The sequence below is a fragment of the Sus scrofa genome, chromosome 18 (assembly GCF_000003025.6).
Source record: "Sus scrofa isolate TJ Tabasco breed Duroc chromosome 18, Sscrofa11.1, whole genome shotgun sequence".
Taxonomy (NCBI): domain Eukaryota; kingdom Metazoa; phylum Chordata; class Mammalia; order Artiodactyla; family Suidae; genus Sus; species Sus scrofa.
The window spans coordinates 3,110,011-3,134,609 of NC_010460.4; the positions used below are offsets into that span (position 1 = coordinate 3,110,011).

Sequence of the window (24,599 nt, forward strand, 5' to 3'; positions counted from 1 at the left end):
TGAACAGGAGTGAAGTGCGCTGTTGAGTCATCGTCGTCGTGTATGACGCTCGTTCTTTCGTAACCGATGCCCGTTTTCTTCCCTTAGAGTTTGTCAGAAATAATTTTGATATCCTGTGAGAATGACCTCCACTTGTGTCGAGAGTATTTTGCCCGAGGAATAGGTACCGTTGCTGCCCTCCTTCGGTGGTAGTGGGTGCCCACGCCCAGGCGGGCGCGCATCACGGGTTGTGTTTGCGTTCTTTGCAGATGTTCACAATGCAGAGTTTGTTCTAACTGGAGTGCTCACACAGACGCTGGACTATGAATCATATCCTTTTCGAAGCAGGTCTGCTGCGCAGACCCTCCCCCTGCACTCGCCGGAGCGGGCGCGCCCGGGTCTCTGCACGCGGGGAAGGTGTTGCGGTTAGGGATGCAGCGGAAGCCCCGTTGACCTCTCCCTGGTCCCCTGCTGGAAGCCTTTGGTCTGAGGCGGTGTGTGCTCTGGCCCCCCTCCGGGTCTTCCTCGCCTTTCGTGTTGGTGGCTCGGCGCCGGTTCCCTGTGTCTTTCAGAAGGCAGAGTCCTAGGTTGGTTTGGGCCACTTGTGGGGGGGGGGTCCCTGAAAGTAGCTGAGAACCTCCACCCGGGAGGTGGGAGCGTGGCAGGGCCGGGGCTGCCCTTGGAGACATGGGGTGGGCACTCAGGCCTTCAGGGATGGCAGCCTTTCAGCACTGGGGCGTGGGGGGGGCTGCAGTGTACACGGTGTCTAGAAGTTGTCCTCAACGTGCCCACATATAAATTTCACTGAGGCACCTGCACAGGTGACCGGAGCCCAGCCCGTGGTCTGGAGGCGTCGGCGGCCGCTGCTCCCTTCAGACGTCCTTGTTTTCCAGCTGCTTTCTTCTGGGACGAGCATTTTAAAGCAGGAAGACAAATAGTAAATATGCTGCATCTCATTGAGATGTGTAATTTTATTCCGAGAAAAACATAAATTATGTTTTGTATTATAGGATTTTAAAAGCCCACATTAGGTTTTATGATTCCCTTGTCAGGTTTTTAAATGTTTTCACAACACTGTTAACGGAATTTCAGCTGCGAATAAGATGGTGTACATAGAGATCTTGCTCTCTCTAAATTATGGATGTTAAAGATTTGAGATGTTTTGTACTTTTATTTTTATTTCTTATACTTGTTTCTTTTATATTGATATCTTGCCCAGTTTTGAAAAATAAATGTACTTTTGAACTTTACTTAGCACTGAGTGAGCCTTTGTTCCTACACAATTTTTGTATGATTTCTATGATTTGAATCAAATTGGATCACATTTTAAGTAATTTCAAGGCAAAGTATTTTCTAGTAAATTTTCTCCCACAGATTTAATTTCTGGAAGGCAGCCATTTCCTATCAGGTCATAAAATTCTCGGCTGAGGCATATTCCCAGCACTCAGCAAGTACAACACTGGCCCTCACCAGTAAGAATCACCAGTACCACAGAAAACCACGCCCGAGCTGCTTCCGTGCCAGATGCGGTTCCGACACGCTTACTGTTAGATTGTAGGGACAAAACCGTCATCGCGACCCCTCTTCGCCAGGACTGCTGATGCCTGAGCGTGTGTAACAGACGTGCATTTGTAACAGACGTGCATTTGTTCGTCCGTGTCCGAGCAGTTCAGTCACAGAGGCTCAGCTCAGCACACAGCACTGCAGACCAGGTGCGCCTTCACGCGGAATCCGCCTCCACAGCTGTTTCTGAGGCGTCTTCCCACAGGTATTTGTGCAGCTAGAGGATAAACGTGGGACAGATCACAGTCTTTCCAGTTTTGTTCTCCAGCACAGTTTAGGTGAAGCACGTTTTTTAAAGGTGCCAGCACGTGTCCTTTTAACAAACGGTGTCTCCAGACGTGAGTACTTTTCAGCTCAGACATTTGTACCGAAGCAGAGTTAGAGATGCTTTTCTGTAAACTGACCTTTTCTCCTCCTGTGCCACAGGTGGGCTTAGTGCTGCTAGGAAATAATTTAGAATCCGTAACATCCTCAAAGTACAGAAGTTCCATAAAGTTGGGACAAAATTCTGACTGCAGAGTGTTCAGAAAACTGCCCTCCTTACATCCTTGAAGGAGAGTGAAGATAGCGGCGGAGTAAATGGCCTCGGGGTAGAGTATATGCATCTGTTCAGTCTTGAGTGGAGACAGGGTGTTTGTTTAACCAACATGCAAGTATGACCGACTTGATTAACCTTTCAATTAGTGTTTTTTCCAAAGCTGCCAAGAAATAATCCTTAAAAACCCCAGGAGCTGTCTACAGCCAACTGGCTTGCACAGCTGCTAAGCCCTGATTTGCTAACTCAGAGGAAGTTACATATGAACATTTAAGAATAAAGGAGATCAGCTTCTTGGGTTGATTAGATTAGAAAAACTATTTCTCATGAAAGGAATGCTTTCGCTTAGTCCTGTTGTTTTGTCTGGCTCAAGGTGCTTTAATAAAAATATAAACCACATATATAATCTTAAAGTTTCAAGTAGCTACAGTAAAAAAGCCTTTAGACTTTAATTTCTAAAATTGTATTTAATAGGTCTAAAATATTGTTTCATTTAAAGTTATGTGTGTGTGTATACATGTATATATGTGTGTGTGTGTATGTGTATATATATATATATATATATATAGTGGGTTTTTTTTTAATGGCTGCTCCTGTGGCATATGGAAGTTTCCAGGCCAGGAACTGAATTGGAGCCCCATTTGAGAACTATGCTGTAGCTGTAGCTACGCCAGATCCTTTAACGCACTGTGTGGGTTCAAGGATCAAACCTCCACCTTCTCAGCAACTTAAACCACTTGAATCAGATTGTTAACCCACTGTGCCACAGTGGGAACTCTGAATTTTACTTATTTTTTTAGATTTCATACCACCTACAGTTTAAAAAGTAGATTTTTACATACCCAAGTTATTCTAAGCATAGGTGTTTCCCAGTAACTGAGTTAGTGTCAATTTTTTAAGTTAAAATTAATGTTAAATACAATTAACAGTTCGGTTCCCAGTGGAGACCAGACGCATGTCCAGTGTGCAGTGACCAGCTATGGCTGGTCACACGTGAGAGTGTGAGCAGTCTGCATCCTGTCTCACTTTGCAAATATGGGTGGAAGAGGCAGGAACGCCAGTGAAGACAACGTGCCTGCTCCATCCAAGTAAGTCCGTTCCCCTTTCCTCCATGATGGGTCACAGAAGTGTGGTGTCATCTGCAGTGGTTTGGGCATGGAGAGGACTGTGGGAGAGGTGACAAGCATCCTCGCCCTGCGGGATGCAGTCTTATCAGAAGAGCTAACGTCTAAATCCTGTAAGAATTTGCTAATTTAAGAAAAAGCAGCCACACAACACAGACTGTAGTGTAAGAAAGAATGGGACATTTAACAAATACAGGCAGGGGGGAACAAGATCAAGATGACAGAGGAGTAAGGCCACTCACCTCTCACAAACACATCAAAACCATCTACAGGGAACACCTGCTGAACACTGGCAGAAGACCTTAGCCCTCCAGAAAGGTTTAAGGGCAAGAGATCCTCCACATCACTGGGTAGAACAACAGGAGAGGAAAAGAAGGAATCGGATGGGACCAGCACTCCTGAGAGGAGCTGTGAAAGAGGAGGGGAGTCTGCACCCTGGGAGGCCACCAACCAACAGGAGATGAGCCAAGATGGAGGGACCCCAAAGCCTTGGAGAAAAGTGCGACAGCTGGACAGTGAGAGCCACTGAGACAGGCTCAGAGGTCAGTTCTGGGAAGGGGACTCGGGTTGGCTGTGTGGAGACAGCCTGAGGGGCTAGGGAGCAGTATGCCAGGGGCTGGGAGCAGACCACCACAGCTGAGGGGACTGAGGTGGTCAGGGCCTGCAGGAGCAGCAAGGCACTGTTGTTGGCGAGGGAAAGAGGAGGAGGGGTGGACTGCCATAGGGATAACTTTATGCATACACGGGCTCTTGGGTGGCCGGGCACCTACAGCATGGGCTGTGGGCAGTAGGACAAACTGCCACAGCAATCTCAGACTCCAGGGGTGAGCATGGCCCACCATCACTAGGGGGTCTGTGAACAGGCACCACCTGCAGTCCCAGTCACCTCAGGGGACACCACAGAGGTGGGCACTGCAACCAGGAGCCACCTGCTTTTCTCACTCCCCTGGGAATGCATGAGCCCTGCTGTTGCCACTGCCAAAGGCTCTGGGCACTGCCTACACCTGCCTGAGGGTCACTGCCACTACCCAGGGCCCTGCATCCAGGAGCAGCCTGCGCCATCTCCCCACAGGTCCTTACCACTGTCAAGGGCCCAGCCACCAGGCAGTGGCTGCAGGCCCTACCCACTGCCTCTCTCTCCTTGGAAACACGAGCAAGCTGCACACCAGCACACACCCTGTCAAGGAGATAACAGCCTGCACACACTGAGGAAAGAGACAGCAAGCATCCAAACCAAAAGCAGCCCTCAAGGAAAAAAAAAAAAAAAAAAAAAAAGTAAACCCTCATAAACTGCCCAGGGGCACTCTCGCATATAAATAACCCCCCAAGAATACAGTATTTGTTTTTCCTCAACTCACAGAATATAGGAAAAATAAAAGCAAAATGAAGAGGCTCAGGAACCATTCCCAGTTAAAAGAACAGAATTCCCCTGAATGAGCAGTGAAACAGACCTCTGCAGTGTAACAGACACAGAGTTCAAAAAGGAGAGAGTGAAAATACTGAAGGAATTAAAAGAGTGGAGGTGAAGAGTAATACAGATTAATTTAGAAAGGAACTAGAAAATGTGAGGAGGAGCTAAGAAAAAAGAAAATTCATCTGCAGAGATGCAAGCTGAGTTAAAGGCACTGAAGAGCAGAAGGAAGGAGGCAGAGAAAGGAATAAGCGACTTGGAATATAGAATAATGGAAATCACCCAATCAGGACCACACACAAAAAAACAAAAAATGACAGGAATAAAAGATTTATAGGATAATATAAAGCAAGCCAATCTACACATCACAGGGATTCCAAAAAAGGAGAAGAAAACAAAAAGGGGATTGAAAATATATTTGAAGAAATTATGGCTAAGAACTTTCCAAATCTAAAGGAAACAGACATCAAGATACAGGAAGCACTGAAGGCCCCGAACAAGTTGAACCCAAACAGACCCACATGAAGACATTATAATAAAAATTGCGGAAGTTAAAGATAAGCAGATTCTAAAGGCAGCAAGAGAAAAGCAAAGTTAGTTATAAGGGAACCCCCCATAAGACTATCAGCTGATTTCTCTACAGAAAGACTACAGGCCAGAAGAGGGTGGCAAGATAACTTCTAAAAGGGAAAAAATTGCAGCCTGCAGTACTCTACCCAGCAAGAATTATCATTTAAATAGAAGGAGAAATAAAGAATTTCTCCAACAAACAAAAACTAAAAGATACAGCAATACTTAAACCCATTCTAAAAGCAATACCGAAACGGTTCCTCTAAACAGGAAAGAAGTTAACAAGACAGAGGATGGAGGAAATCACAATTGGAAAGCCATCACTTAAATAAGCCAGTATTCAAATTCAAAAGGCAAAAGATAAAACCTATTTGTAAAAGTGATGATAAATAAGTACAAGGACAGCAAAAGGATAAACATGAAGATGTAAAAAAAGGACTTCAAAGTCATAAAATGTGGGAAAGGAAAGACAATCTTGACTTTTCAATCAAAAGACAGAGTGGCAGACTAGCTAAAAAAGCCTACAATATGCTGTCTACCGGAGACTCATCTTAGCGAGTGAAAATGAGGGGATGGAAAAAGATATTTCATGGGAACGGAAAAGAGAGGAAAGCAGGAGTTGGAATACTCATATCAGACAAAAGAGATTTTAAAACAAAGGCCATAAAGACAAAGAAGGTCACCATTTAATGAAAAAGTATCCATTCAAGAAGAGGATATTTAGGAGTTCACGTGGTGGCGCAGCAGAAACAAATCTGACTAATAGCCACGAGGACACAGGTTCGATCCCTGGCCTCACTCAGAGGGTCAGGGATCTGATGTTGCCATGCACTGTGGTGTAGGTCACAGACACTGCTCAGATCTGGTGTTGCTGTTGCTGTGGCACAGGCCAGCAGGTGTAGCTCCAATTCGATCCCTAGCCTGGGAACTTCCATATGCTGCAGGTGTGGCCCTAAAAAACAAAAAACAAAAGGAGGATATTACACTCATCTCTCCCTCTCTCTCTCCCCCCCCCATATATATATCCCTAATCTCTCTCTATATATATATATGTGTGTGTGTGTGTGTGTGTGTGTGTGTATATCCCTAATCTAAGAGAACCCAAATACATACAAGAAATACCAACAGACATAAAAGGAGAAATTGATGAGAATACAATAATAGATTTTAACACCCCACTCACATCAATGGGCAGATCCTCTAGGCAGGAAATGAGACAGCAGAGATCCCTAAATGACAAAATACAACAGTTAGATTGAATTGATATTTTCAGGACATTAGATCAAAAAAAAAACCCTAGAATAGGAATTCCTGTCATGGCTCAGTGGTTAATAAATCCAACTAGGAACCATAAGGTTGCAGGTTTGATCTCCGGCCCGTTCAGTGGGTTAAGGATCTGGCATTGCTGTGAGCTGTGGTGTGGCTAGAAAAGACAAAAAACAAAAACAAACAATATACATTCTTTTCAAGTGCACATGGAACATTCTCAAGGATTGAACACATACTACAGCACAAAACTAACGTCAACAAATTTAAGAGTACAAAAATTATTGCAAGCATCTTCTCTGAGCACAATGGCATGAAACCAGAAATCAACCACAGGAAAAGAAATGAGAAAAAAATGACTACATGGAAATTAAACAACATGCTACTAAAAAAACCAATGGGTCACTGAGGAACTCAAAAGGGAAATTAAAAAATACCTCGAGACAAATGATTACCAAACACAACCATTCAAAATCTATGGGATGTCACAAAAGCAATTCTTAGAAATGCATAGTGATACAGGCCTTTCTCAAAAAAGAAAAATCTCGGAGTTCCCGTCATGGTGCAGAAGGAACAAATCCGACTAGGAACCATGAGGTTGCGGATTCAATCCCTGGCCTCGCTCAGTGGGTTAAAGATCCAGTGTTGCCGTGAGATGTGGTGTAGGTTGCAGACGCAGCTAGGATCTGGCATTGCTGTGGCTGTGGTGTATGCCAGCAGCAACAGCCCCGATTCAACCCCTAGCCTGGGAATCTCCATATGCCATGGGTGCAGCTCTCAAGAGACCAAAGACACACACACACACACACACACACACACAAAAGAAAAATCTCAAATCAACAACTTAGCCTACCACCTTAAAGAATTAGTAAATCAACAAACAAAAGCTAAAGTCAGCAGAAGGAAGGAAGTCATAAAGATCAGAGAGGAAATCAATGAAACAGATTAAAAAGAAAAAAGTTAATAAAACCAAGAGCTGGTTCTCTTAAAGGGTAAAATAAAATTGACAAAGCTCTGTCCAGACTCAAAGAAGAAAAAAGAAAGAACCCAAATAAACAACATAATAAACAAAAAAGGAGAAATCTCAATGGATACTGCAGAAATACAAAAAACCGTAAAAGAATACTATGAACAATCACATGCCAACAAATTTGACAACCTAGAAGAAATGGACAACTCTCTAGAGACATACAGACTGCCAAAACTGAATCAAGAAGAAATAGCTCATTTAAACAGACTGACCACTAGAAATGAAATTGAGTATGTAATAAAAACACTCTCTACAAACAAAAGTCCAGGACCAGATGGCTTCACAGGTGAATTCTAACACACATACAAAGAAGAGCTTATTCTCGTCCTTACACTTTTCCGTAAGGTTGAAGAAGAAGGTGCACTCCCAAAAACATTCTATGAAGCCACCCTCACCCTAATACCAAAACCAGACAAAGATAACTACCAAAAAAGAAAACTATAAGCCAATATCTTTGGTGAATATAGGCACAAAAATTCTCAACAAAATTTTAGCCATCTGAATCCAACACCGCATAAAAAAGACCATACCACGACCAAGTGGGATTCATCTCAAGTTCACAAGGATTGTTCAACATATGGAAATCAGTCAACATCATAACCACATTAACAAAGTCAAAAACCACATGATCATCTCAATAGACGCAGAAAAGCATTTGACAAAATCCAATATCCATTCGTGATAAAAATCTTATCAAAGCGGGTATAGAGGGAACATACCTTAACAAAAGCCGTTTCTGACAAACCCACAGCAAATATAATACTCAATGGAGAAAATCTGAAAGCCTTCCCACTAAAATCTGGAACAAGACAAGGATGCCCACTCTCACCACTTTTATTCAACACAGTATTGGAAATCCTAACCACAGCAATTAGACAAAAGGACTTAACACGTATCCAAGTTAGAAGAGAAGAGGCAAAATTATCATTCTATGTAGATGGCATGATACTATATATAGAAAACCTTAAGGACTCCACACAAAAACTACATGAACTGATCAACGAATTCAGCAAAGTAGCAGGATACAAGACTAACATTCAGAAATCAATTGCATTTTTGTATACTAACAATGAAATATTAGAAAAGGAAAGTAAAAATACAAAAACTTTTAAAATCACACTCCCCAAAATTAAATACCCAGGAATTAACCTGACCAAGAAGGTAAAATACTTATATGCTAAGAATTATGAAACATTAATCAGGAGTTCCCATTGTGTCTCAGTGTAATGAACCCAATTAGAAACCATGAGGACCCAGGTTCAATCCCTGGCCTCGTTCAATGAGTTAAGGATCTGGTGTTGCTGGGAGCTTCAGTGTAGGCTGCAGACACGGCTTGGATCTGGCATTGATGTGGCTGGCAGCTACACTCCAATTTTACCCCTAATCTGGGAACTTCCATATGCTGTGGGTGTGGCCCTTCAAAAAATAAAATAAATTTAAAAACATTAATCAAGGAAGTTAAAGAGGATTCAAAGAAATGGAAAGACATTCCATGCTCCTGGATTGGAAGAAATAATATTGTTAAAAATGGTCATACTACCCAATGTAATCCACAGGTTTAATGCAATCCCTGTCAAGTTACCCATGACATTTTTCAAAGATCTAGAGCTAACAACTCAAAAATTTATATGGAACCATAAAAAACCCAGAATTGCTAAAGGAGTCCTGAGGAAGAAAAATCATGCAGGAGGCATAACTCTCCCAGACTTCAGACAATATTACAAAGCTATAGGAATCAAAACAGTGTGGTACTGGTACAAAAGCAGACATACAGACCAATGGAACAGGATAGAGAACCCAGAAATAAACCCAGACACTTATGGCCAATTAATCTTTGACAAAGGAGGCAAGAATATAAAAATGGGGAAAAGACAGTGTCTTCAGCAAGTGGTGCTGGCAAAACTGGACAGCTGCATGTAAATCAATGAAAGTAGAATACACCCTCACACCATGCAGAAAAATAAACTTGAAATGGCTTAAAGACTTAAACTTAAGACAAGATGCAATAAAACTCCTAGAAGAGAACATAGGCAAACATTCTCTGACATCAACAAATGTCTCTTAGGTCAGTACACATGTTTTCTTAGGTCAGTCTCCCAAGGCAACAGAAATAAAAACAAAAATAAACCAATGAGGCCTAATCAAACTTAACAAGCTTTTGCACAGCAAAGGAAACCACACACGTGCACGCACACACACACACACACACACACACACACACAAAGAACCTACAGAATGGGAGAAAATAGTTTCAAATGATACAGCTGACAAGGGCTTAATCTCTAAAACATACAAAACAACTTACACAATTTAACAGAAAAAAAAACAAAAACCCAACCACCCAACTGAAAAATGGGCAAAAGACCTGAGTAGACATTTCTTCAAAGAAGGTAAACAGATGGCCAATAGGCATGTGAAAAAATGCTCAACATCACTGATTATTAGAGAAATGCAAATCAAAACTACTATGAGGTACCACCTCACACTGGTCAGAATGGCCATCATTAACAAGTCCACAAATAAAAAATGCTGGAGAGGGTGTGGAGAAAAGGGAACCCTCCTTCACTATTGGGGGGAATGTAAATTGGTACAACCACTATGGAAACAATATGGAGGTACCTCGGGAAACTAAATATAGAACTACCGTATGACCTAGAAATCCCACTCTTGGGCATATATCCAGACAAAACTTTCATTGAAAAAGATACATACAACCCTCTGTTTATTGCAGCACTATTCTCAATAGCTGAGACAGGGAAACAACCTAAGTGTCCATTGACAGGTGAATGTATTAAGATGTGGTACATATACACAATGGAATACCACTCAGCCATAAAAAGAAATCATGCCATTTGCAGCAACATGGATGGAACCAGAGATTTTCATACTAAGTGAAATAAGTCAGAAAGACAAATACCATGTGATAGCACTTATCTGGGATCTAATATATGGGACAAATGAACCTATATACAGAACAGAAACTCATGGACATGGAGAACAGACTTGTGGTTGCCAAGGAAGAAGGGGAGGGAGTGGGATGGACTGGGAGTCTGGGGAGAGTAGATTCAAATGAGTGCATTTGGAGTGGATAAGCAATGAAATCCTGTATAGAACAGGGAACTCTAAAACACACACAAGCATACACACACACACACACACACGAATGAATGGGTCACTTTGCTATATAGCCGAAATTGACAGAACATTTTGTCAACTATAATTTTAAAAAATGTTTTAAAAAGAATGAGGCTGATGAAACAATGTCCTCAAGCCTAAACCCAAGTACTACACCGTTCCCCCAAATTACCTAATTTTGAATTAAAAATCCAAGTTAGTGCAAGTCTCACTGCCTTCCTCAACACCTTCCATGAATTTCAATCTGTCCCAGGTGAGCTGTTCTCCCCTGCTGCCCCCTCACCCATCTGCCGTGTTCTTGTCACCCTCAACTAGACAGGGCTCAAAGCATGTCATCTTCACCTGTACCCTCCTCATACCTGAGTCTCACCTAGCTTTGTTCACACCTCTCCACTCACAGGGTAGGGCTGCCATGATTCCTGTTCTCCACAGAAATCTGAACAGGCTTCTTGCTGCCACCTGGCCTGTTTTTTTCCTCCCTCTCCCATTGTCCTCCATACCCTGACAAGAGCAGTTTTTTCTGAAATAGAATTCTGGTTGTCACATTCATGCTAAAAAGAAGGAAGTACCCAAAACTGTAATTTTTCAAACCTTTCCTAATCTCTTGTGTCATCCTCACCTCACCCCCCACCTTCCCATTGCTCACAAAGATTTACTTGCTGCTCCTCATATAAGGTAACTTCCATTCCTATCTGGCAAGCTTCCGTCCTAAAACAAAAAAAGCTTTTCCTGATTCTCCCAGGCTGTCTTGTTTAGCTTCCTCCTAAACTTTGTCACCTTAGCCCTCTAACACAGAATAACAGATGCCTTAGAGGCGGACAGTTTACTCTCTGCAGGCTTTCTCCCCTGCTGACAAAGCACAAGCAACAGACAACTGATCAGTTGGACCAGATCAAAATGTAAACCCTTAGTGTCTTGGTGCAGCCCTGTTCTTCAGCGTAAGCACAGCTGGTCTAGGGGGTCATGGAGGGCAATTGAGCTGAGGAACAGGCAGGGCCTGGTGAGAGGGACACATGACCTCTGGAATCTCAGTCCAGCTGCTGAGAGCATCGGTCAGCCCCGCTTCAGGGAGGGGTTAGCATCCAGAAAGCGAGGTCCAGGTGGAAGAGGTATGAGAAGTCACACAGAGTAAAATATTAAGACCCTGCAGCATAAAAGAATATTCCATTAGTTAAATTTCTGTAGATGAAGGAGAGTTCTGAGCCCCACATCAGGATCCCCAGCCTGAGGGTCTGGCATGAAGAGGAGAAACCTCCACGGTATTTGGCTTTGAAGGACAGCAAGGCGTGAGTGCAGGGGCTCCAAAAGCCTGACAGAAACAGAGATTCTACTCTTGAAGGGTGCACACAAGGTTACACGTGCACCAGGACTCAGCACAAAGCAGTAACTCCATAGGATCCTGGGCTAGATCTACCTGCAAATCCTGGAGGGTCTCCTGGGGAGGTGGCAGTCGGCTATGGCTCAGTGTGGGGGCAAGGACACCAGTGGCAGAGGCCCCAGGGAATATGGATCAATGTGAGTTCCCTAAGTGGTCCCAATTTTAGGACTGAGACTTGCCTCTACCCAATAGCCTGCAGGCTCCTTTGCTGGGACACTTTGGGGGAAATAACCAACAAGGTGGGAATACAGCCCCATCCATCATCAGAGAGGCTGCCTGAAGTCACCCTGAGCTCACAGTTACTTCCAAACACACCCCTTGACATGGCCTTGCCCACCAGAGGACCAAGAGCCAGATTTACCCACCAGTGGGCAGGCACAAGTCCCTCTGGACCAACCTCACTCACCAGGAGGCAGACACCAGAAGCAAGAGGAACTACAATCCTGCAGTCTGTGGGATGGAGACCACAAACAAAAAATTAAGACAAAATGAGACAATAGAGAAATATGTTCCAGACAAAGAACAAGATAAAAACCCAGAAGAACAACTAAGTGCAGTGGAAGTAGGCAATCTACATAACTAAAAAAGAATTCAGAGTAATGATAATAAAGATAATTCAAGGTCTTGGCAGGGGAGAGGGGAAATGAAGGCACAGAGTAATACAAAAAATGGTTAACAAAGAGCTAGAAGACTTAGAGAACAACAGATGAATAATAACTGAAATGAAGAATACACTAGAAGGAATCAATAGCGAATAAATGAGGCAGAAGAACAAATAAATGATCCAGAAGACAGGGTGGTGTAAATCACTGCCATGGAACAGAATAAAGAGAATGAAATGAGAACTGTCTCAGAGACCTCTGGGACAACATTAAGTGCACCACCATCACATGACAGGGATCTAAGATGGAAAAGAGAGAAAGAAAGAAAGAGCCTGAGAAAATATTTTAAAAGGTTACAGCTGAAAATTTCCCTAACATGTACAAGGAAACAGTTAAGTCCAGGAAGCACAGAGAGGAAGCCAAGGAAGAAAATGCTGAGACACATATTAATCAAACTTCCAAAAATTAATGAGAAAATATTTAAAGTGACAAGGGGAAAGCAATAAATAACATACAAGGGAATTCCATAAGGTTATAAGGTTATTTTCCAGCAGAAATTCCTCAGTCCAGAGGAAGTGGCAAGATATATTTAAAGTGATGAAAGAGGAAAACCTACAACCAAGAATATTCTACCAAGACCCTCATTCAGATTCAAGGGGAGAAATCAAAAGTTTTAAGACAAGCAAAATCTAAGAGAATTCAGCACTACCAAACCAGCTTTATACCACATGCTAAAGGAATGTCTCTAAGTAGAAAAAAAAGGCCACAACTAGAAAAAAATATATATGTGAATGGTAAAGCTCACCGATAAAAGCAAACATAAAGGGAAGAAATCATCTACATAGAGATAGGATATCAAAACCAGCAATTACGACAAGAAGGGAGTGTATACATGCAGGATATTGGCATTTGAAATGCATTTGAAATTAAGAGACCAGCAACTTAAAACAATCTTGCATGTGTACCTACTGCTATATCAAAACCTCATGGTAACCGCAAACCAAAAATGTGCAGTAGATACACACAAAAAAGAAAATCAAAACACAACACCAAAGATAGTCTTCAAATCACAAGAGAACAAAGAGACAGAGAAGAAAAGGCCTACAAAAACAAATCCAAAACAATTAAAATGACAATAAGAACATACACATAGATAATAACCTTAAATGTCAATGGGTTAAATGTGCCTACCAAAAGACATAGACTGGCTGAATGGATACAAAAACAAGACTTGTATGCTGTCTACAAGAGATACACTTCAGCTCTAGGGAAACATACAGACTGAAAGTAAGGGAATGGAAAAAGGCATTCCATCCGAATGGAAATCAAAAGGAAGCTAGAGTAGCAATCCTCATATCAGACAAAAATAGATTTTAGAAACTGTTACAAGAAACAAGGAAGGACAGTACATAAGAATCAAGGGATCAATCCAAGAAGAAAATATAACAATTGTAAATATATATGCACCCAACACAGGGGCACTTCAACATGGCAAATGTTACCATCCATAAAAGGAGAAATCAACAGTACCCTGTAATAGTGGGAGACTTTAACACCACACTTATATCAATGGATAGATCATCCAGACAGAAATCTCAATAAGGAAACACAAGTCTTAAATAATACATTACACCATACAGACTTAATTCATACTTATAGAACATTCCATCCAAAAGCAGAATACATTCTCAGGTGCACATGGAACATTCTCCAGGACAGATCACATGCTGGGCCATAAAGCAAGCCTCAGTAAATTTAAGAAAATTGAAATAATATCAAAACATCTTTTCCAACCACAACACCATGACATTAGAAATCACAAGAAAAAAAACTTTAAAAAAAAAAAGCACCAACACGGGGAGGCTAAACAATGTTACTAAACAACCAATGGATCACTGAAGAAGTCAAAGAGGAAATTAAAAAATACCTAGAGACAACTAACAAAACACAACAATCCAAAACATATGGGATGTAGAAAAGCAATTCTAAGAGGGAAGTTTATAGCAATACAATCTTACCTCAGGAAACAAGAAAAATCTCAAAAAAAAAAAAAACCAAAAACAAAAACAAACAAAAAAAACCCATCTAACCTACAGCTAAAGCAACTAGAGAAAGAACAAAAGAAAACCCAAAGTGAGAAGAAGGAAAGACATCATAAAGATCAGAGCAAAAACAAATGAAATAGAGACAAAACAACAGAAAAGATCAATGGAACTAAAAGCTGGTTCTTTGAAAAGACACACAATCCATAACCTCCTAGCCACACTCATCAAGAGAGAGGACTCAAGTCAATAAAATTAGAAAGGAAAAAGGAGAAGTTAATACTGACACCACAGAAATACAAAGACTCATAAGAGACAAGCAACAAAATGGCAACGAACTGGACAACCTAGAAGAAACAGACGAATTCTTAGGTGTAATCCTCTAAGACTGACCAAAGAAGACATAGAAAATATGAACAGACCAATCACAAGTACTGAAATTGAAACTGTAATTTGAAAACTTCCAACAAACAAAGTCCAGGTCCAGATGGCTTCACAAGTGAATTCTATCAAACATTTAGAGAAGATTTTTTTTCCCTGTCTTTTTGCTGTTTCTTTGGGCCGCTCCCATGGCATATGAAGGTTCCCAGGCTAGGGGTCGAATCAGAGCTGTAGCCACTGGCCTATGCCAGAGCCACAGCAACACGGGATCCGAGCCGCATCTGCAACCTACACCACAGCTCACGGCAACGCCAGATCCTTAACCCACTGAGCAAGGGCAGGGACTGAACCCGCAACCTCATGGTTCCCAGTTGGATTCATTAACCACTGCGCCATGATGGGAATTCTTAGAGAAGATTTAATGCCTATCCTTCTGAAACTCTTCCCCAAAAAATTGCAAAGGAAGAAACACTCCTAAACTCATTCTGTGAGGCCACCATTACCTTGATATCAAAACCAGACAGATACCACAAAAAAGAAAATTACATGCTAGTATCACTGATGAACAAAGACACAAAAATTTCTCAACAAAATACTAGCAAATTGAACCCAAAATTACATTAAAAGAATCATAAACCAGGAGTTCCCCATTGTGGCTCAGTGGATTAAGAACCTGACTAGTGTCCATGAGGATTTGGGTTCAATCCCTGAACTCACTTAGTGGGTTGAGAAACTGGAGTTGCCACAAGCTGCTGAGTAGGTTGCAGAAACAGTTTGGATCTGGCGTTGCTATGGCTGTGGTGTAGGCTGGCAGATGCAGCTCTGATTCAATCCCTAGCCTAGCATGGGAACTTCCATATGCCAGGATGGATCATAAAAGAGAAGGATCATACACCATAATCAAGTGGGATTTATCCTAGGCTATCCAAGTATTTGTCAATATCCCCAAATCAATCAGTGTGATATACCACATTACAAACTAAAGAATAAAAACCATATGATCATCTCAATAGATGCAGAAAAGGCTTTTGACAAAATTTGTCAGCCATTTGTGATAAGAACTCTCCAGAAAGTGGGCATAAAGGGTAGCTACCTCAACACAATAAAGACCAATATGATAAACCCACAGCTAACATCATTCCCGATGGTAAAAAACTGAAAGCATTTCCTCTAAGATCAAGAACAAGACAAGGATTTCCACCTTCACCTCTTTTTTTATTTGACATAATTTTGGAAGTCCTAGGCCAGCAATCAGAGGAGAAAAGGAAATGAAAGGAATCCAAATTGAAAAAGAAAAAGTAAAACTGTCACTGTTTGCAGATGACAAGACATTATACATAGAAAATGCTATGGATGTGAAATTAATACACATAAATCTCTTACATTCCTATACAGTAACAATGAAAGATCAGAAAAAGAAATTAAGAAAAAAATCCCATTTACTATCACATCAAAAAGAATAAAATACCTAGGAATAAACCTAAGGAGGCAAAAGACTGGCACTCTGAAAACTCTAAGATGCTGATGTGAGAAATAAAGATGACACAAACAGATGGAAAGATATACCACATTCTTGGACTGGAAGAATCAATATTGTCAAAACAGCTGTATTACCCAAGGCAATCTACAAATTCAATGCAACTTCTATCAAATTCCAATGGCATTCTTCACATAACTAGAAGAAAAAAATTTAATTTGTATGGAAACACAAAAGATCCTGCATAGCCAAAGCAATCCTGAGAAAGAAAAGCAGAGCTGGAGGAATCAGGCTCCCTGACTTGAGACTACATTACAAAGCTGCAGTAATCAAAACAGTATGGTACTGGCACAAAAACAGAAATACAGATCAGTGAAATAGGATAGAAAGTCCAGGGGTAAACTCATGCACCTCTAGTCAGTCAATCTGTGACAAAGAAGGCAAGAATATACAGTGGATAAAAGTCTCTTTAATAAATGGTTCTGGGAAAACTAGACAGCTGCATGTAAAGAATGAAATTAGAATATTCTCTAACACCAAATACAAAAATAAACTCAAAATAGAGGAAAGACCTAAAGGTAGGGCCAGATACTATAACACTTTTAGAGGAAACCATGCAGAACATGCTCTGACTTAAATCACAGCAATATCTTTTTGGATCCACCTCCAGGAGTAATGAAAATAAAACCAAAAATTAACAAACAGGACCTAATTAAACGTAAAAGCTTTTGCATAGCAAAGGAAACCATAAATACAAAGACAAGCCATGGAAGTGGAGCAAATATCTGCAAACAAAGCAACCAACAAGAGATTAACTCCCAAAATATACAAACAGATCATACGACCCGATCAAAAAATAGGCAGAATATCTCAAAAGACATTTCTTGAGAGAAGACACACAGATGGTCAAAAAGCACATAAAAAAATGCTCAACATCACTTATTAGAGAAATGCAACTTAAAACTTCAGTGAGGTACCACCTCACACTGATCGGAATGGCAATCATTAAAAAGTCTACAAACAACAAATTTTGGAGAGGGTGTGGAGGAAAGGGAACCGTCCCACACTGTTGGTGGGAATCTAAAGTGGTGCAGCCACTGTGCAAAACACATGGAGGTGCCTCAGAAAACTACAAATAGAATTACCATACGATCCAGCAACCCCACTCTTGGGCATCTACCTGGAGACAACCATAATTTGAGAAGAGGCATGCATCTCAACGTTCATTACAGCACGATTTACAGCAGCCAAGACATGGAAGCCACCTAAATGTCCAAGGCCAGAGGAAAGGTCCCAGACATGTTTCTCTGAAATCTCCATCTTGTCCTTCTTTACTTTATCCCATCTTCCTGCTTTGGAAAAACACTCACAGTGCTGGTAAATGACTTAAGCTTAAGAGCAAAGACTGTTATGTGCCTAAAGGTCAGAGTAAAAGCTTAACCTTTTACCAGCTAAGTGGCTTTTAAAATAGTAACAGAACTTTTATAATAGTAAGCAAACCCTATATCATCCACCCATAGCCCCTCCTCACTTGATCTCATCTGAAGAGCACAATAAAAGCTGTGGTTTCTGGAGGCAGGGCTCTTGGTCCCTGAGACCTTGAGTCCCCCCTGGTTCCCACCTTTCCTGTCTCTGTGTCTTCTTTTATGTTAACTTTTTTCCTGAAGTTTCACAGCACCCGTTCTTCAGCCCCCTCCTGCTGAGCTGGTCTGGCAAGGAATGGGTAAAGACAACAGGTACATGCAGATGTGGTATCCACAAGAAGATGCGCCGTAAAAGATGATGAGATAAAGCCATTTTCAGCAACATGGATGGACCTAGAGATTCTCAGTCCACATAGAATAAGCCAGAGAAAGACAAAAATCTAAAAAAAGTGATAGAGATCACCATATTTACAAAACACAAGCAGACTCACAGGCTTAAAAAAACTTACGGGTTACCAAAGGGGAAAGTGTGGGGGTGGAGAAAGGGATGAATTAGGAGTTTGGGATTAACATTTGGACACTCCCATGTATAAACTAGATGACTGATGAGGACGTACAGCATAGCACAGGGACTCCCCTCCATATTCTGTAACAACCTTTATGAGAAAAGACTCGATATGCATCTATGTATCACCGAGTCACTTTGCTCTATGCCTGCAACACAACATTGTAAATCTACTCCAATACGAACTAAAACTTAAAAAAAAACCTTCAGGGACACAACAGAGTAAAAGGTGACCCATAGAAGGGCAAAGCCATCTGCAGACCATATATCTGATAAGGGGCTGATATTAGACTATAAAAAGAGCTACTACAACTCAACATTAGGAACCATGAGGTTGCGGGTTCGGTCCCTGCCCTTGTTCAGTGGGTTAAGGATCCGGCGTTGCCCTGCGTGGTGGTGTAGGTTGCAGATGCGGCTCGGATCCCGAGTTGCTGTGGCTCTGGCGTTGGCCAGTGGCTACAGCTCCGATTCGACCCCTAGCCTGGGAACCTCCATATGCCGCGGGTACGGCCCTAGAAGAGACCAAAAAAAAAAAAAAAAAAAAAAAAAAAGGCTGGGGTAGGCATTTCTCCAAAGAAAATGTATGACTGGCCACTGAGCGCATGAAAAGATGCTCAGCATCACTGATCACAGGGGAAGCGCAAAGCTAGGATGAGACCACCTCACACCAGTCTACTCTCCACAACCCAAACAAACAACAATCTAAAAGTGCTGGTGAGGATGTGGCGAAGCTGGAACCCTTGCACTGTTGCTGGGAATGTAATGTTGGGGCAGCCCCTGGGAAAAGGGTATCCCAGGTTCTCAAGTTTTTAAAATAAAATTACTGTAGGATCCGAGATCCTACCGAGCATGTACCTAAAAGAACTGAAGGCGAGGTCTCCGCGAGACATGTATTCGCTCACGTTCATGGCAGCGTTTTTCACAATAACCCAAAGCGAGGAGCAAACCCAGCAAACTGGCACGGATGGGTAAACAAAACATGGTGTGTACACCAGAATAGGATCAGCATGAAAAGGAAGGGAATTCTAACACCTGCCGCAGTGTGGATAACCTTTGAAGCCATGGTGCTACACGACAAGCCAGACAGAGAAGGGCCAATACTTTAGGATCCTACTCGCGGGAGGGGCCAACTGGGGTCAAATTAATAGACGCAGGAAGAGAGTGAGGCGGGGGCGGGGAGGATGAATATGGTGAATGGGTGTTTAATGGGGACAGACTTTCCTCTGGGGTCCATGGAACGTTCTGGAGGGGATGGTGGTGATGGTTGCACAGCAACATGAATGTATGTAATGCCACTGAATCCTACACCTAAAATGGTACTAGGGAAGTTTCATGTGTATTTCAGTTTTTAAAAAAAGGAGAATGGAGGGCTTCCCGTTGTGGCTCGAACCCAACCAGTATCCATGAGGTTGCGGGTTGGATCCCTGGCCTCGCTCAGGGGTTAAGGATCTGGCGTTGCCACGAGCTGTGGTGGAGGTTGCAGACATGGCTCAGAACTGGCGTTGCTGTGGCTGTGGCGTAGGTCGCGGCTACAGCTCTGACTGGAGCCCTAGCCTGGGGACCTCCATATGCCGCTAGTGCGGCCCTAAAAAGCAAAAAAAAAAAAAAAAAAAAAAAGGTGGAAAATGGAAGACATCACACTAGCTAAGCCAGCATGCAGTGATGAGGAGACTGGGCCAGTTCCACTGAATTCCCTCTTCCATCCACAAGACTTTCACTGAACGTCCTTAAACCAAGTTTTCACAACCCCAGATCCACACGTAGGATGAAGGTATAACCTAACGTATCAGCAGGCATGCACGCATTTTTCAGTAGCTCTCATCTGCAAGAGGGTTTGACCTAGAAAAGAGCCACCAATTACCATGTAGAAGCAAAGAACAGCTGGAGAAGCACGTGTGCAGAGACAGGAGTCCGCTCCTCCACAAAAGCAACCAGAACCTGGACCTCAAGGGTCAAAACCAACGCCAGATTTTGTGGAGCTGAACTGCACAAAGTTTGGGTTTTAGGCTTCAAAGCTCTCGGGCTTCTGAGGTTATGCTCCTAGATCTTTGCAGCCAAGGTGACATACTGAGATCATTGCTGAAAAGGGGGGCTGGGCAGGCAGAGGGCCCTTACAGATGAGCAGTTCCTTCTCCATCCCTTAGCCCAACGGCCCCTGTTAGGGAAAAGCAGCCCGGCCTGGAAAGGGCGGGGGCCGTGGCGTAGGAGTGAAAACCCTGTGGCATAGATGCCCGCGTTTAAGACAGAGGCGTGTGGGTCCAAGAACCCCCTGGTGTCATCGTTAGTTGTCCTGTTGTGCTTTTTGTTCTCCAGCAGTGAAGGCTTGAAGTTGGCCCTGGGGCCCCAGGAAGGGAGGAGGGGACGGTGCCTTCGGAGCAGAAGCAGAAGTTCAGGAAGGAAAGGGGAGACGGGCACGTGCCACCTGCCTCCGTGAGGACTGAGTCAGGAGCCACTGCAGCTGCCGACCCTCAGCACCCCTGAAAGGAGCCGGGCTTAGGGGCTCGGGAGGGAGGGCTCCGTGCTCTGGGAAAACTGGCAGAACAGGCCTTCAGATAGTGAGATGTTTTCAGAGGATGTCATGAGCCCAGGTCTTGCATCGCCTCGTATCTAGAAAAGCACTTAAGTCCTTCACGGCGATGTCTCTTCATGACCGGCAGTGCCCTTGAGACGAGCAGTGACCTTCTGCAAAAATGCGCGCCCGGCTGCATGGACCTCCCCCTTCACCCGCATCCCATCTAGGCTGACCTTCCCCCGATCTCTCTGGAGCAGTTTCTCAGCTCTCGGAAGGCTGCCTCCGGGCTCTGGTCCTCATTTTGCCCAAATAAAACTTACCTCTCACCTCTCATGTTGTGCCTTTTGTAAGCCACCACGTCTCAGTAAGATAAAAGCACAAGAAATGCTCTCCCAGGAGGACCGTGCTTTTAGGCGAGCTGCTCGGTGTGGCGGCTCGGGTTGGGCGGTGAGCACGAGATGATGCATCGCCCACGGGCAGCCCCGGTGAGGACCTTGAGGTGCCCACCGCCCCTCCTACACGGGTCCCTGAAGCCACAGCTCCCACAGGGACAGCAGACTGGGCTGGCACCCACCCGAAACAAGCCTGCTTGGCTCCTGACGCCTTTCCATCACCTGGCACAGAAAATGCCGCTCCTCCTTCCCGCCCGGGACAGAAGGAAGGCGCTGCTGTCCTGGAGGGTGTGCGGGGACTACAGGGAAGCAGCCAGGTCTCAGCAGAGGGGCTCTGCCACCCTGGTCCTGGGGGGAGGAGGGAGGGGGAGGGGGAAGAGGCTAATGGTTGTTGCAGGTGTCACATTACATCAGCAATTCTTAATTCCAACAGCTGCCTAGAGAGTTCCCTGGTGGCTCAGTGGGTTAAGGACAAGCTGACCTCATGCCCACCACCCCTGCCCCATGTGGCCCTCAGGTCAAGTTCAAGGGCACCATAGCTCTGACCCAGAGCCAGCATAGAGAAGGCCCCCCGAGTTCTGAGCATGAGGCAGTTGCCTTGCTGTGTGTGACTTGGGGAAAAGAGGAGATTTTAAATTCTGACTTTGATATAAGGTCTTTACTGAAGACTCATGGACCCATCTTAACAACAAAACAGGCACCTTGTCATCCAGTCAGGAGAATGCAGGTGTGCCTGCTGGTCAGGACATGACCCTGACCAGGCCACCCACCTTGGCTGCCAGGCGGACATGCCCACAGGTGTGCTGCAGACACAGGCACAGCTTGTATTGACACAGATTGACAGCTGCTAACGTGTTGTTTGCACACCACTTGTGTGCTCCCCCTGCAAACTCTCCAGAGCAGTATTCCTATTTTTTTCCCCAGGTAGGATTTTATTGCGCCTGCCCAGAGGCGGAGGCGGGGGTCGAGAATGAAGCACACGCCCAGCCCCCCCCCAATGCTTCTTTTCAACAATCCCATCCGCCCCATTACCTTCTTTTTTTTTTTTTTCCTCTCCTGTCTTTTTTTGGGCTGCTTCCGCGGCACATGGAGGTTCCCAGGCTAGGGGTCAAACCGGAGCTGTAGCCACCTGCCTACACCAGAGCCACAGCAACGCAGGATCTGAGCCGCATCTGCAACCTACACCACAGCTCATGGCAACGCCGGACCCCCAACCCACTGAGCAAGGCCAGGGATTGAACCCGCAACCTCATGGCCCCCAATTGGACTCATCAACCACTGAGCCACAATGGGAACTCCAGCCCCGATTGCTTTTAGTCAGGTTTTCTCACTGGTAAACTTTGCGTTGCGTGTGTGTGTGTGTGTAGAATATTTGGCTTTTATTTCAACTTACTCCTGTTCTGAGGTTTTGTCCTAATTACAGAAACCTATTTCCAGGTTCTTCCCTCGTTACAGAAATCAGTGTGCTGGCTTCACCATCAGCGGGCATCACCAGTCAGTAGGATGAAGGTAATACCAACCTCGGATGCTGGGCAGTGGCGCTTCTCTTGCTTAGAATGGACTTCCTTTTTCATGGAACGTTATCTAGAGGAGCGACGGTGTGCCGATCGTGCCCACACCTTTACACACTCACACACACCCAAACTAGTCTCCCCAGAAAAACCTTTGAACTTTTGAAAGCCACTGCCTGCATATAATAAAAAAAAAGTTATTTTCTGTGTTTGAATACAACCATATCGGAGTTTAAGAACCTGCTAGGAGATGGCACAGGTCACAGCTAAACTGCAACAATGGCCTCATTCAGCTACAAAAATGCTCATTTCATATGTATGGATGTATTTTGGTGACCGTGCCCACGGCATGTGGACGTTCCTGGGCCAGGGATGGAATTTTGAGCCCCAGCTGTGACCCATGAAGCAGCTTTGGCAAAGAAGGATCCCGAATCCACTGAGCCTGGCTGGGGGAATCACGAACCTGAGCCTAGCAACCTGAGGCTGCAGTTGGATTCTTAACCCCTGCGCCAGAGCAGGAGTGCTCAGAACTGCTCATGTTAACAGCGCGCTGTTAAATCACCAGCAACACGGTTGCTTTGGGGTCGGGGAAGCTCAGGACACAAAATCAGTGTCTTTGGAACATAGTACCTTAAAATGATGCATGGAAGAGCAGGCATACCTGCTAACATCACCGAGTTTCAGCACAGATCAACGAATTTACAGATGCTAGTCAACTAACTGCTCATTAACCCGCCTAGTTAGCCTCCCCGAGCAGCAGCACCTGTAAGAACACTGCTCGTTCTGGAATGAACTAACCACACAGAGGACAGACTCAAAGTATCCATGAGCCTCTGGGAGCCGAGGAGCCCAGACTGAGGGCACAGCCCCTGAAGGGCTGCAGGGACCCTGTTGGACGCCCCAAGACTGGGGCAACACGTATTTCATTCCTGGAGAAGCACCAAATAAGGCACGTCTGTCTGAGCCCACGTTACCTGATGTTTCCAAACAGCGCGTTGATGAAGGCAGTGGGAGTCAGTGGTCCTGAGCGCGTGTCCTAGCGGGGCTGTGCACTTGTTACCCAAGGGGCCTCTTGTCTGCTGCACAGAAAGCCAAAATCTGAGGCTGAGCCGCCAAAGTTTGCCCGCAAAGCAGCCAAACGAGGAGACAGGAGACAAACCTCAAACCCGCCTCCCGGAGGCCAAGGGGCTGCGGGTATTTATGGGATGAGGGATAAGTGGGCAGGGCGAGGAGGGGTGAGGTGGGCGGGCAAAGGTGATTAGAAAAAGGTGCAAAATCACCCTTCTGCCCAGGCGTAACAGGGTACAGGCCGCCTCTGGGTCGGAAGGCCACCTGGGCCCCCGCGCAGGCCCCGTTGACCGGTCCAGGTTCCGCTCCAGTCTCAACTCGCTCAGCGTAAATTAGACGCAGCTGAGTCCTGTTCCTAGCAAACAATTCGTATTGTTTAGGCTCTGCGCTGCTCGCAGGACACGGAAGTCTCATGAGGACAGGATGAGTGACAGCAGGTGAAATGGATCTGGCTCGTCACATCATGAGATGTCTGAGCTGCAGGTGTCCTGGTGGAGGCCAGTGGTCATGGGGCATCCCCTCTGCCCAAGGCCAGGACCTGCTGCGGGTACCTGGGGGGTTTCTGGGCCCTGGGGTGCTGCTAGCCGGTCTGGAAATGGAATCCAGGCCCACCAGGCAGGCAGGGACAGGCCCT

The 24,599-nt window shown here is 44.4% G+C and overlaps 1 protein-coding gene and 1 long non-coding RNA gene across 3 annotated transcripts in view; one reads left to right on the plus strand and one right to left on the minus strand.

Annotated features, from left to right (window-relative positions):
* The window catches only part of PAXIP1 (PAX interacting protein 1), a 44,387-nt gene extending 43,158 nt beyond the window's left edge, over positions 1-1,229 (plus strand). For both annotated transcript variants that reach the window (XR_002340250.1, XM_021078627.1), the window contains exons 19-21: positions 88-163; positions 249-309; positions 772-1,229. Coding sequence is in view for 1 of the 2 variants with exons in the window: in XM_021078627.1 (XP_020934286.1) it covers positions 88-163; positions 249-309; positions 772-787 (153 nt within the window). In the remaining variant the exon portion in view is untranslated. The remainder of the gene's footprint in view (positions 1-87; positions 164-248; positions 310-771) is intronic.
* Positions 1,357-24,220, minus strand: LOC110257517. The gene is made up of 4 exons (XR_002340251.1): positions 23,872-24,220; positions 22,907-23,073; positions 6,366-6,411; positions 1,357-2,156 (listed from the first exon to the last, which is right to left on the minus strand). It is a non-coding gene; the product is annotated as an uncharacterized LOC110257517 (long non-coding RNA).